Source organism: Pogona vitticeps, chromosome 3, assembly GCF_051106095.1.
Source record: "Pogona vitticeps strain Pit_001003342236 chromosome 3, PviZW2.1, whole genome shotgun sequence".
NCBI lineage: Eukaryota > Metazoa > Chordata > Lepidosauria > Squamata > Agamidae > Pogona > Pogona vitticeps.
Window position 1 is genome coordinate 185,709,934 of NC_135785.1, and position 15,059 is coordinate 185,724,992.

A 15,059-nucleotide genomic window follows, 5' to 3' on the forward strand; every position below is an offset into this window, starting at 1 on the left:
GGCCAGACAGGAGCGGCTCGCAGGCCGTATGTGGCCCATGGGCCGCACTTTGCCCAGGTCTGATCTAATTGAAGCATTATGAATAGTTTGATAGGGTAAAGAATTACCTCAGTGTGTGGTATTACACATGACACAATAAAAACAGACAAGTAAACATTGAACAAGTTTTATTTTCTGCTTCGATGGAAACATCAAGTTGAAAATAATTAAAAATATATTCTGTTACAAACACTTGACAGACTTTGATATCATGCTACAATACAAGATTAAATTTCCATATGGCATTCTTGTTCCATGTGCGGATGGTGTATATATGATGCAACACACACCTTTGCACTATTCAGTACTAACAAATATGTCACACTGGCAAAATAATAAGGTTACAACTTCATTTTACAAAGTTCTTGTATGAAACATTTTCCAGCCATCTGTAGCTTATATAAAAATAATAGGACTACGTTTGTGATATTTTTTCATCTCCAGGCCAGTAAAGGAAATAACCACATGCATGCCAAGACCTTGTTTCTTTGAGGTTTGGATTCTTTTTAGCATTCTCTATTGATGAATGTGATGAGTCACATTGAAATATACAGTACACTAGATTTCACAATGTCTCTCTTCCACTTTCTATCTTGTATATTTGCAGCATTCAGAAATGCCAGTCAAAAAGTGGTGTCTTATGAAAGTGCCAATGGTTGTATATGCTTGGGATTTTTTCTCAAATAAGAAAAAGGAATTTAGCAACTTCTTAGTTAAAAACTGTAAAGAAAAATGGTTGCATGTGTTGTCTTAAAGATCACAAATACCAGTATATATTCCAAGTATATTTGCTGAACCATAAGTATATGTGCTTCTAAAGACATGTGCATATGAACAATATGTATAGTATATCACAGCATGATTCAGAACAGATGCATTAACTTATGTTTCTGCAGCTGATGACATGTTTCTTATGAGAAACAATGTGTTGACTGGCATAATAAATATTCAGGGTTTTTCAGAATAAAACAGAATGTACAGTACCTCCAAAATAAACTAACTGAAATCATGTTGCAGGAATTCAAAGAAATACATCAAAAATCTGTTTGATGGTTTTGCAGTATTTTAGCTGAACCTGAGTAATTATACACCAATAAGCAAGGCATTTTCAAAGCTGTATTGTGTAAAAAATACTTTTTTTTAACTAGAAGCTTTTGATATAAAAAGGCAATAAGAAATATAAAATCTATCCTTTTAGGACTACATTTTCTCTATCACCACTTGTACTATTACACACAGTACATTCGGTTCCCTACACAGCAAATGTACATAATTGTCCCTGATAATATGTTGGCAGTGACAGCAAACTGTTTTACTATCAGCACTTCTTGTAGCTTATAGAAAAAGCACCAATATTTAGAAAGAATACATACATCCATGTGCAGTTCAATGTCTTTGTCAAAATAGTCTCCTTTTAAAAATATTTAAAAGAAGACAAGAAAAGAAGGTAAAATTAGAGACAACAAAATTCACCCTATTATTTTCCAGAAACTGTCCCAGAACAAAATGGCTCAGAGCAATATGATGAGAATCCAGGCATATTGCATAGTGCAGGGAACACCCCTGTATGAATCCACCTGTCCACTGATTGATTGTTTTTTATTCTCAGAGAGAGAGAAAGCAAAGCAGACAGGCATTAGTGAACAGTAAAGAGGACACATTCACTTTAATCCAGCAAAGGCCACCCACATGCAAAAAAAAAAAGGTGCTTTGGGGTAAATGCTGGAATCTAATACTGAAAGCTGTATATGTAGAAATCCCTGCTGGATTTTACCTATGACCTAACAAACCTGTGTAATCAGTCCTGACAATATAAAACTATCTGCTCCGGAGTGTAAAAGGAACTGAATTCAGCCCCTTTTTCCCCATCCCCAATCTAGCCTCAAACAGGTGGTAAGAACACCCATGTAACTGTGTTATGCTGGTGTGCATATGAAGACCATTGTGCGCAACAGACTATACATGGTGCAGCATTGCACAGGTCTGCCTGTAAATGGCAGTTAAAATGTGTGATGCATGTCTGTTTTTGCTTTTTCACTGGTTACAAAATGTTCTACAGTTTATCATCTGTCACAGTGCAAAAGTACCTTTTAAAGACTTTGTTTTTCAAAAAAAACACTATATACAGTATACATATATATATATGCATGTACCCCACACACATAAATATACAAATGCATGAACGTATGTTCATGTCCAGCTTTACAGAAATGGAATGTTTAAAAATGCTGGGTGGCATATTTCAGAAAGCAAGCTGAAAAATCTGTTCATTCATCTGGAAGCTGGCTGCTCAAGTCAGCCATAAGAACATCCATCTCAAAATAGAAATACTGCCAGCTTAAATTGTCAGCATACAGCAGAGTACCCCCATAATTTAAAACTACAATTTTATAAAAGCTTTTTTGTTTTTAAACACATAGCACGCACAAACAGAACAGTTCATATGGCTATTCCCTTTATGGAAATCTATAGCATAGATTGAATATTTATGTTCTGGAATGCCAGCTGTGAAATGTTAACTGAGGGGTGCAGCAATTGGAACAACAGTATCTTTCCCTCCATGAATTCAGCCACAATTTCCAGAATTTCTAGATCCTGGTTTTTCAATTTTTAGAAAAAAATATATTCCTTTGGAATTCAGCAGTTTTGGTTCTGGACAAATTTCCCCAGCTGAAGTCAAATAGTCTAGAATATATTTTGCAGCCAAAATAATACTCATGACTTTAACTACTTTACTCTTGACACGGCCTTTCCTCACGCCCTTAAAAATGTTATATACAAAGATTGAAATGTTTCCCTATCAATTCTATTTTGAGAATAAATTTCTGGAAACCACTCATGGGTGAGGACAGTGCTTAGAAAACAGGATACACAATCTCCTGGAAATTTGTCTTGGTGAAGTGAATGGGACCATCTTCTTTCCATCTCTTTCTAAGACCAGATAATGCTCCTGCTTCATTGTGCCCCCGTTTTTCTGAACCTGAGTGTCTGACATTACCATTGTTCATCCACCAACTAGTATTTTCCTTGCTTAAGTCTCTCGATGTGGTAGCAAAGCTTTAGAGCTGGCCCCAATTTTAGACCCATGTATTTCATTATCATATCACTCCTCAGTAGCAATAGAGCCTTTCCATCAATTTCCTGTGGTGGAAGGGAAAGAACAATGATTAACAGATTGATAAAATATTGCCTCAACACTGGAATGGATGGAACAAACATATCCCATCAGTTGGAAACAAGTCATTTAGAAGATAAGGGGCTTGCTATTCCCTGGATGCCAGAAAACTTGTCACGACTGTATATTGCAGCTACAAAAGTGTGGCATATCCAAAGTGATTGCCATGTACTGACTGATATATGAGTCACAATTGTGAGAACAATGGGAGCAGGAATCACACTCTTGAATTGGCAATGAAAATATATCTGAAGGAAATTACTTTGAATAAAAGACTGTGGTTGAAATCCTGCTCCTTAAGATAGTAACAAAGCAGAGCGAACTGGTACATCCAACTGGTGGCAAAAGTACAAATGGGAGACCGAGTCTCAAGATATATAAAAACATAGACAGTGCAGACATTATTTTTGTCTAAAAAGTTCAGGCTCAACGCATTTTGGCTCTGGCCTTCTTCAACATATAAGAAACATACCAAGCTTTTAGAACTTCAGAATCTCATTTGGTCTATACCAGCTCCAACACTGAGCCAAAGTGCAAATACAGAAGGGATAATATTTACTTATTTTCAGCTGGCAAACGAGTCAAGGACAGTTAGATAATCAGTGAGGCAGTGGGGGCTGTACTAAAGTAAGGGCAAAAAATCTATTTCTTCATTTAGCCCAAAGAAGGCTAAAGTGGTCAACCTCAATATCTAATTGATTTCACTTCTCAGTAAGGATCTCTCATACTTCCCAGGAACCATATCTATGACCCAGAATATTAGATATCTTATTGTGTGGTTAATTTTTGTGAAGTGGCAAGAGGGCTACAAAATATTTCATTTTAAAAATTATTCAGATGTTCTCCCATCCTTGTCTTAAGAGGTCTTCCCTATTTACAGTTTACTGCAAGGACAACTTACAGCGTATTGCAGTTGGTAAATTTCTTCAAGATATACACTTTGCCATTCTGTGGATCTTTAAATTCTGTCATATGACATGTATTTCTATAATAGGCACAATGTCCACATGGATGGTATCCTGTGGGAGGGGAAGAACCAACTAGAATGCTCAAGATTTGTTATGGCACTCTTCTCTTTAAATTCACTTTTTTACAGTACTAACATATCCCCTAGGTTTCTTGTTCTTTTAAATAAAACCTGTAATCCCTCCTGAAGACCTCTAGATCTCTCAAGATAATAAGTAGATACCATCCCTCCTGCATTTACACTTTGGAATAATGTTCGGTGCTGGTATCAAATGAGATGCTATCATTCTAAAAGCTTGGTATGTATCTTATTTGTTGTCATTAATGTGTACTAGGAGTTTATTGCTCTTGTTATGTACATACTTATTAATATTTTATATTGTTAACTGTATAGATAAGAAAATAGTTGTAACTGTCCCATGCCAGCTGTTGCTAAATTAATATTTATTTTTATTTTATGCTTAGATCTTCAAAAAGGCCAGTCGAAATGCATCAAGCCTGAGCTGAGTCTGCAATTTCTATATTTTTATACATCTTGAGAATCATTCTCTCATTTGTACTTTTGCTTAGGATAGTAAGTCACAACTTGAGAAAGTGCACTTGAATCAAATGCCTTATCAAAATGCCTTTGATCTCAGTAGGTTGGCTCTAGCTGGGACTTGCAAATCTCTAGATCCAGGGAGCCAAATTTTTCCATAAGAAAGACCTGAGAAACAAAATTTATTCCAGGTATGTTTTACACATTTTGCACTCCCTTCTTCCTGCAGTGCTTCTTGCAAATTATTGTAATACAGTACATTATCTTTCTGGGGCCTGAACTGGGCCATAAATAGAGATGGGCACAAACTGAAGTTCGGCAGTTCAGCCCTGTGATTGCACAGGTGTTCCGTGGGTGCCATGCGCTCCCCGCTCCTGCCTCCTCTGCATGCTCACTCATCTGTCTGGGTGATGTGTGTTTCCCTCCCCATCTCCCCAGCACAACTGCCCACTCATGGACTGCAGTGCGCACTTCTCTCCTCTGCCTCCTCCGGTGGCTGCCCACTCAAAGGAGGAGGAGGCGGGGCAGGGAAGCCCACAGTGCTGCCTTTGAGTGGGAAGCCACCGCAGGAAGCAGAGAAGTGTGTGCTGCAATCTGTCAGTGGGCAGTTGCACTGGGGAGGCAGAGAGGGAAACGCACATCACCTGGGGAGGAGGCGACAGAGGGGTGTGTGCGCTACCCACATAACACCTGTGCAAGCGCAGTGCCAAAGTGGGCCTAAATCCCAAACTTTGGTTCGTGCCCATCTCTAGCTGAATATTACCACTCCAAACTCTTCTTCCAACCAGGGATTTATAAAAGCCCTTTCTTTAAATAAAACGTACCAACAAGCTGCAGGGAACTTTGCAGGGGACCAGCAAACCTCTGTGAATGCACAGGGATAGGGAGAGGTCATGTAGTCCCCAGTGGGGCTGACACAGAATGACACAACAATGTGTCACTCACCTCCGAGGTTAATAATAGTCACTATTTTGAGAAAATACTGTAGTTGGCAGGTGTAAGGAAGTGTAACACAGAATATAATCCTTCTGAATGGATTGTTTCAAGTATGTCTGCCTAAGAAGAGAAATTGTAATGGAATCTGCATGTAAAATCTGTAATTTCTCAAATTTTGATAGAGTTGTCCTGTGTAATTTCTCAAATTTTGATAGAGTTGTCCTGTCCCCTTTATAGCCCCAATATGCTACCATGTACATTTGACAGGATATCATGACTCAGTTTTGAAACTAAGCAAGCAAGCAAAGCACAAGACACTTGCAAAGAGATTTCTTACATGTCTTCTGAAAAGTTCTGCATGGGGTGCTAATGCTTGCGGGTCAGCTTCTTTTACAAATCGCATCACTTCATCTATCGACCACGTAGATGGGTCCTTGCTGGGCAGACGGGAAGGCTCTCGTTTTAGTGCGCTCAGGTCAGGACCTGTTGTGGAGCTTGCAGCTTAAAGAGACAAAAAAGAAAAGAGGAAAAGAAAAAAGAAACTGAGCATGCAATCAGAGAGGGATTTGTCAGAGTTTGGGGGTGGGCTGGCTCACTCCTTTTCCCAGCAATCATGACGTACAGGCAATCACAAATCAGCCCTTTCCTTATCCATGCTTACCCATACCATCCTGGGCCCCTGTCAGGGGTTACTGGTTTTTTTAATGCAGGTAAGAGCACTCCATTTTGTTTCCATTCAGGCATATGAAATCACTGGAATTGAGCCAAAGCAAGTAGCACAAGCTGTAACTTTACTTAAGTTGCTTCAGGAACAAATCAGTTATTAGGAAACTGAAAGCTTCCTCCCACTTCTCTGCAAAGGAGGCAACTGGAAGAAGATTCAAAGGTTGTGTGTGTTCTTCTTTTTAAAGCCCGTTGAGTCAAATGCTGAACTGGTTGCTCAGCAAGCCAATTCTGCACCGTGGCACTTGATTTTTTTCCCAAAAAACCTGAAAGCTTCCTTCCAGTGCCTCATGGAGGAGGAGGCAGGAGGGGACAAGGATGTTATATATATATATATTTAATCCTTTTTCCCTTTAAAGGGACTAATGGATTAAAGAGAATGTTTGGAGGCGCAGCGTGGTTTCCTGTCTCGACACCACCCAAACACACCCAAATGGTATACTACACCTCTTGGTAACCTAAAGCGACCCTATTTAGCCCAATCCAGCCCAATCCAATTTGGCTGTCCAGCTCCACCCTGAGGAAGGTGCCAAGCAGTTTTGATGAAACCAGTACACTGTGGAACATACACACATAGATGTGTGTATTCCTTGGATTATGTCTATTTATAGAGAGGAAAAGCTGGTAACAAAAGTTTTTGTTAAATACTGTCTTTGTTACACCACTGAAGACCTTCAAACAACGTAGGATTTTGAGTTCAAGCTCAGAGGGTCCTAACTTTAAGATTAGGGAAGAACCAAAAAATTCAAAATTTGGCCAGATGTGTCACTTATTTACTACCACATTTTTTTCCCAGCAGAGGAACCAAGGTGACTTTAATGCCACTTGACTATTATAAAGGGTGACTCATTCCAGGGTTCTCTAGATATGGAGTGCACAGATGTTGTTCACCCTGGGAAATATGAACTCATCGGAGGTGCATTTAGAACGAAGTGTTCTCAAGGAAGAATTAGAAGAAAATACAATATCGCAACGTGTCTGAGAGCCACAAACAGCCTTTTGAGAGTGAAATCTACGTTTCTTTGGATTTTCAGCAGTGGATCTTCTATCATTTATAACCAGCCTATCTCTAATGAGAAATCACTGCAGAGCGAGATAAGGCTCATTTGATTTTGGTTTTATGGAATGTTCAACAACATTGCAGATTTTGATTTATTTGGCAAAGCCCTGAAAAGCATCATGCCACTTTTGTTGCTTTTGTTTTGTGTCCCCAAATCACTTCTGACTTTGGGTGATCTTATGAGTTAATGACCCCTGAAAGGTCTTATCATCCAAAGCCCCTCTCACCTCTCAGGTCTTCCAAAACTCAAGGCTGTGGCCTCTTTTCTCGAATTAACCCATCTCACATTTGGTCTTCCTTTTTTCCGAATGCCATCAACTCTTTCCAGTATTTGAATTCTTAGTGTACTTAAAATATTTTCAATGGATTTATAGAACGTTAGACAGCAGACTAAAAAAAACCAAACATGCTCATTCTAAAAAGCTGAAGCATACCTTCAATCCTCCTCTGCAGCCTATTCCGATTGACCTCATAGTAAGTGGCGTTCCCAGCAGAACCTGATGATAATCTCTGTAAGATTGGTGTTGTATTTGCGGTAGCAGTCACTGTTGGAAGAGAATTCCTGTAATAGGCTGCATTCCCTGAGGTGCGATATTCAATGGAATTCCGACAACTTGGGCTTGAAGGATTGACTGAATTAAGCGCAGAATCCATTGAATCCTCAGAAAACCTGTGTTCTTTTGGGGTGCCATTTTCCTCACTTGGCAGGGTTTCTGCTGCACATAATGATTCAATACAAAACGACGATTTAATACAAAATTAGTTATTTATGGTGGCAATTCTTACACAGTATGAGGAGGCATTTAGAGCTATGCCCGGAAGGACTCTGCTGAAAAAAAGTTTTCCTTAGCTATGGTTCCCATCTGTAGCTCCTGTCCTTGACCCCCAACTGGTTTCTTAGAAGAATGAACGTACTAACAACTGAAAACCATACAGAAGATGCTATAATATTAAGCACAAACACATTTTGTGTCAACTGATTTGGTATCCATATCCTTAATCTTACATGCTTTCTTTGTAGAAATCTTTCCAGCCTTTGCTTATACTAGTCTCCTATATCTCCTGTCACTTTATTTGCAGATTCTTTACTGTGAACCTATTAACATTATCAGCTGAGATGACATAATCTCAAATATTTAAGAACTGGTGAGGTAAAGTTACTCAATCTGAATTTGGAAGTACTGCACTTCGCAACCTGCAGGTTTGAAAATGATCACTATTCAGCCTGTTATGGCTGATGATTAAATGCACTGACACCAAAGAATTTAATCTGAAAACAGTACAGTTTATTATTATATAAAGGTTGCATGAGTTCATTGGACTTTTGTATTCATATACTAATGAATATGAATGAGAGAATTGCACACTCTTCAGCCAGCAAGAAATAACCTGCAGGATGTTTGTCTATTGAGTAATATTTTACTTTCGTCTAATTCAAAAGGAGCACTTAATGAAGAAGTAGAGATTTCTACTTACTGTTAAGGAGAAGCCTATGAATGTACTGCCTTTGCAGTATCCCAGGTAGGCAACCCATGGGTTGCATAAAACCTTTGGCTGTTCTCTGAGCAATTGGTAAAGCCCCGTGCATCTGCCCCAGCTGCTCAAATATCAGCTGGCCACTGTGGGAGTTGTGACTAACAGCAAGGAAACAGTCACCTTGGCCCTGATTACTGACTTGGGGGGAGGGCAGATGGAGCTTGAATATGTACAACAGCCTGTGTAGTCAAGGCCGTTATTTTCCTGCTGGTAACAGCAAGTGCAAAAATGGCAGTCTTTGATTCTGATCACTACATGAGAACGTGATACAGGAATCTTGGCCCTAACAACCTGAGGGTCCTTAAGACTCTACAGAAGTGAGCAAACTGGGACCCCTCAGATGCTTATTGTTGGACTGCAATTCCTAGCATTTCTGGGGGGAAAGGCATAACAGATGTTTTAGTTCTCAACTTCTAGAAGACCACATTTCGCCTGCCCTTCCTATAAACAGGCGAGGCTTTTTGAGGTAATCCTGACTACAGCGTCTAGAACTACACTGAATGTCCTGTGATACACTCTGGTGCATGTATGAGGGAAGTTAACAAGTGTCTAACTACCTTCCGACGGGTGAGCTTCAGTTCTTGGGAGTTTAGGAGACAGGGGGGCTGTATAGGGAGGTGAATCCTGAGGATATCGCTTTGTACTTCTGTTTTCTGATATTTCCTCTTTTGCTGAAAGAAAAGCGTTCATGTACTGTTAATACCAGTAGTTCATCTTCAAATGCATAAACAGTTAAATTCAGAAATGTCTCCACATTTCTGCAGTAATAGGCTTCGCCCAGGAAATTTGTTTTGTGATTCATTCTAGCAGAAGAATACACAAGGAAGGATTTTTCTACACTATCTGGCTGATAGTAGTAACTTTCTCATAGATCCTTAATTCCAGTGTAATCCTTTTTTACATCTGTATTTTCTACCCACATTTTTCCAAAGCTGCTCCCACTGGATAAAATCAGTATAGTAACGCTGGAATTAAGGCAGGGCTCAATTACAGGGTAGGCAGTTTCTACCACAGTAAGCAATGAATCAGAAATGCACCATAAACTAGAGGGCTGCATCTAATATTTTCATTCCCGGATACAGCAGTTGACAGAATGAGCAAGAATTAAAATGTGCATACTTAACCATCTGTGCATCTTTCTCATGAACACACAGATGATAAGCCACAGTTTTTCAGAAAACATAAAAACAACAGGATGAAGATACAAGAAAGGGAAGGAACCAGCAAGTCCCACTTTCTATTTCACCTCTAGCTATGCTGTCAATTATTATTATTCAAAAACACCAGGCACAGTAAAAATTATGAAAACACTGACTGGTATTATATAACAGATTGATGATGATGACGACGATGATGATGATATGTTTACTTTATTGTAGAATAGATGAACAGGCTTTTTGCATAACCACTGTAATATCACAAACGTGGAAGCATATAAAAATATTAAGCAATGCATAGGGCAAGAGCAAGTGCTGCCCTTATATGGCTACTGTAAGGATTATAGAGGGAATGCACATGAAGTTCTGTAAACAATATACAGTACATGCATTATATAAATGGCAAGTTATTCTTTCAGAAAAAGATGACAATGACAACCACAACCACAACCACAACCACAACCACCAACATCATCATCATCATCATCATCATCATCATCATCATCATCATCATCATCATCATCAACAACAACAACAACAACAACAACAACAACAACAACAACAACAACAACAATAATGGAGCAGAAGCAGCAATACCAGGGGATGCTGGGGTTGAAGATAAAGAACTGGAAAAATTAACAAAATACAGAGGCCTGGCAATAGAAATAACTTGTTTGTAAATGAAACACATTTCAATGCTCACCACTGGGAACAACACTGCAGAATTTTATAAAATATTATAACCAACCACAGATATCTGAAATATTACCATCGTAGCTGCAAAAATTAGCAATATTAGGAACAGCATAAATATAGCACTGATATTTAACTGATACTTAAGTAAGTTTTGGGGTAAAACATCTGTTATATAATACCAGTCAGTGTTTTTATAATTTTAATTGAGTGTGTCTAATATTTTTTTAAAGAAGAAGAAGCTGTAAAATCAAAAGCCTACAAATTCCCCTGGACTGGTTGTAAACGAATTCTAAAAACAAATGAAAATTCCTAATTTATCTTATAAACTGCAAGTGAAAGCAAAATTAAAACAAATGCAGTGATTTTATCAGAAACACGAAATTTAAACACTTAGCAATAGGATTTCACTTCTTTGGATGAACTGTGGAAACAAAGTACTGTACTGTATACTGAAATCCTTGTGTTTAAAATATTGCATTTTGTGTACTTAGTTTATGGCAATAAAATTAACATGTTTTCTAGCAGTACTGTAAAAACAAATTAAATATGCTGATATACCGTATTTTTCCATGCATAAGACCTCCCTCCCACTTTTCAAAACCCAAAATTAAGAAGTCAATATTTAAAACATAAAACAGAACACAGTTTTATTTAGTAATTAGGTAGTATTTGCACACTAATACTCTCATATTATGCATCACACTTTAACTTTATTCAGCTTCTGGGCTTAGAATGCTCGGACATTACAAGTCCCTGTTGCATCTGAGCACTGTTGGAATTAGTTTGTTCAGCATCGGCTGATGTCAGTTACATAAGCCTCATGACTAGGAAGCTAAGGCTCCTGACTGTAGGAAGCTAAGCCTTGTGATTGGAGGCAGCCTGTTTGCAGAGGCAAGGTATGGGCCATTTTGTTCTCTCCTCGGCTTACTTCCATGTGTAAGGTGACCCTCAATTTTTAGTCTAACAATTTTAGGGGAAAGTAGCATCTTATACACAGAATATGTTACCTGGGGCTTCAGAAAATTATTAGACTGAAAATGTTTCTGGAAAGCTCACATGGCTGAATCTTGCCTTCTTGCTTCAAGCACTTCCCCATCATTTTCAAACAGAAGCACAAGAAGCTGCCTTATAACAATTCAGCCTATTTGTCCATCTAACCTATACTGTCATCTCTGGCTGACAATGGTTCTCCAAGATTTCAGACAGAGTTCCTTCACCCTCCTACATGCAGATTAGTGGCAACAAGTTGGGACCATGCTTTACATCCTCTTCCTTGTACAGCATCCAGTACTCCCTGATAATCTCCCATTTAAATAGTAGGCTAGCCAGTTCTGGCCCTGGCATAATTCAGTTTAGCTCCTGAAATCAACTGATGTGATCCGAGCTGATAACTGATAAGACTGTAAAATCTTGGTACAATTTACAGTATACACACTTAATTGGGAGTAACCCCATGCACTGTGATTTACACACATTCGTAGGATGGTATTTTTAAAAATACCCAAGACACAGTAAATGGTACAAATATACACTGGGGTAAAAAGGCGGGGAGGGAAACAGTACAAGTGGAGTATTACCTGGTTTGTTTCTATCATATTCTGTAGGGCTGTGTGCACTTCCCATATAAGGACTAAAAGGCTGGCTACTGAAAAGATTATCACATTGCAGGCTGTGGCAGAGTTTCTCCAGAAACCGCAGGACAAATGATGCACTGTTTACAGAAGGAAGACTGATGGCATGCTTCTCCCCATCAAAGGAGGCTGTTAGTAAAATAAATTATTGAGGTAAATTCAACAGTATCTGAATATCATGAAATAAAGCCAGTGTCAAAAAAAAAAAAAAAAAAAAAGGAAGATATTCTTTATCGCTAAAACAAAAGTGTGCAAAAACCCAGAAAATCTTGGGGTGTTTCTTGAACTCTCTCTCAATTGCAGTACAGTAAGTTGACCATACCCACTGGGGATTGTGGTTGAAAGAACAGGTAGGCGGGATATTAAATAAATAAATAAATAAATAAATAAATAAATAAATAAATAAATAAATAAATAAATAAATAAATAAATAAATAAATAAATAAATAAATAAATAAATAAATAAATAAATAAATAAATAAACAAACAAACAAACAAACAAACAAATATCCTACAGTATCCTCCTGGATACTGAAAAGCACAGATAATAGCAAATGGTATATATATAGTAGAGTAAAAGGGAGAAAACCCAGAAAAAAAAATATCCATAGCATGGTCTCTGGCTTCTTCTAGTGGCTGGTTCTGTTAATACATGTGAAAACAGTTTTTTCTGGATTTATTTTTCTTTTAATTTGTTTTAAATATTTTCAGACCATCGGTAAGTAAATCACTGGATAGTGACCATGTGGATAAGGGGGTCCTCCTGTAAACTAAGATCATGGCCACTGGTCCCATCACCTCCTGGCAAATAGAAGGGGAAGATATGGAGGCAGTGACAGATTTTACTTTCTTGGGCTCCATGATCACTGCAGATGGAGACAGCAGCCATGAAATTAAAAGACGCCTGTTTCTTGGGAGAAAAGCGATGACAAACATTGACAGCATCCTAAAAAGCAGAGACATCACCTTGCCAACAAAAGTCCGAATAGTCAAAGCTATGGTTTTTCCTGTAGTGATGTATGGAAATGAGAGCTGGACCATAAAGAAAGCTGACCGCTGAAGAATTGATGCTTTTGAATTGTGGTGTTGGAGGAGGCTCTCAAGAGTCCCCTGGCCTGCAAGGAGAACAAACCTAACAATTCTAAAGGAAATCAACCCTGAGTGCTCACTGGAAGGACAGATCCTGAAGCTGAGGCTCCAGTACTTTGGCCATCTCATGAGAAGAGAAGGCTCCTTGGAAAAGACCTTGATGTTGGGAAAGTGTGAAGGCAAGAGGAGAAGGGGACGACAGAGGATGAGATGGTTGGACAGTGTCATCAGAGCTACCAGAATGAATTTGACACAACTCCGGGAGGCAGTGGAGGATAGGAGGGCCTGGTGTGCTGTGGTCCATGGGGTCACGAAGAGTCGGGCACGACTAAATGACGACGACTGTAATCAAAGTCTAAAGTGGTTTCCTCCATCTCTGCACGTATCTGGAATAACTTGGTATCAACTATCTCTTTATTTTAATAAGGCCTGAAATGTGTTTTGTTTTAGGTCTGTAGAGCTCCCAAGTAAGTGGTGCCATTCAGAGGCAGGTAGTTAAATAGGGGGGGGGGGTTAATCTCCTGCAACACTGCTCCTAAACTAGAGCTAGTTGTAGCACTAGAACTAGTTGTAGCCTAAATATCAAGCCCTACTCTCTGTGCCCTTCTTGTTCTCTATCTTCCCTCAGCCACGCTCAGGCAACTTTGGCCCCTGTTGCTGGACTGCAACTCCCATTGGCCCTAATTACCACAAACCATGGTGTGAGATGACAGGACTCCAGGAGTATTGGCCCTCCGACCTCTGGAGGGCCAACACTGACCTTTCCACAGCTCTAGGTCATGGACTACAGCGAACGCCACACACCCAAAGGTCTCATTCTGCTTCATACTTAGCAATAGGTGGAGACTTGTTGCTGCAGGTCTCTCAAAACCAGGAAGACAACTTTTGAGGACTGCCACTATAAAGCCACAAGACTGAAGTCATCTTTCTAGAACTGTGTTATAGTATTTTTAAAAACGATTTATGAATATAAACATACTGCTTACGAATTTCAGCCATTAGCTGAAAACATACACAATTTGTGTGACAATTGGGTGTAAAAGAGAAACATTCTAGTTTTACCTCACAAGGTAACAAATATGTAAAACAATGTGATCCTCAAAGTGAAGTATTTACTTATATATGTTACACTGTAACTCTGGGAGTGACACTCCCTTTTTCTTTTGTGTATGGAAACATATGCAAAAGGTATCTACAAATATTAGCCACAATGTGCAGGTCATGTTGTTAAGAGTTCAACCTTGCGAAACAGGGGGTTATGAATCTACATATTACAGACCACTGTGCCAGTCTGGTATTAATATGGGGATGTCTGAAGTAACAGAACCTTTTTCTAATGCCTGAAACCGCAGTTAGAGGTAGTATCCCTAACAGCAGTACTACCTTCTATCCGGAAGATGACTTCTTCCAACAAAAAAGTGACAACCAATATCCTTAATGCACATAAATGCTCTTAGGACAGATGAGAAATAAAGACACCACAGGGGTCTGAAGCTTTGTTCCTTATACACTT

General features: G+C 38.9%; 1 protein-coding gene across 4 annotated transcripts in view; it reads right to left on the reverse strand.

The window, feature by feature from the left end:
• Positions 1-152: 152 nt before the first annotated feature.
• Positions 153-15,059, reverse strand: part of SCML2 (Scm polycomb group protein like 2) — a 68,340-nt gene continuing 53,433 nt past the window's right edge. For 3 of the 4 annotated variants that reach the window (XM_020789160.3, XM_020789158.3, XM_020789161.3), the window contains 5 exons: positions 12,404-12,586; positions 9,531-9,644; positions 7,872-8,153; positions 5,992-6,155; positions 153-3,180 (listed from right to left, as the gene is read on the reverse strand). In XM_020789160.3, the coding sequence (XP_020644819.3) occupies positions 3,055-3,180; positions 5,992-6,155; positions 7,872-8,153; positions 9,531-9,644; positions 12,404-12,586 (869 nt within the window). In that variant the 3' untranslated portion in view covers positions 153-3,054. The remainder of the gene's footprint in view (positions 3,181-5,991; positions 6,156-7,871; positions 8,154-9,530; positions 9,645-12,403; positions 12,587-15,059) is intronic. The other variant, XM_020789159.3, reaches the window with a different exon arrangement.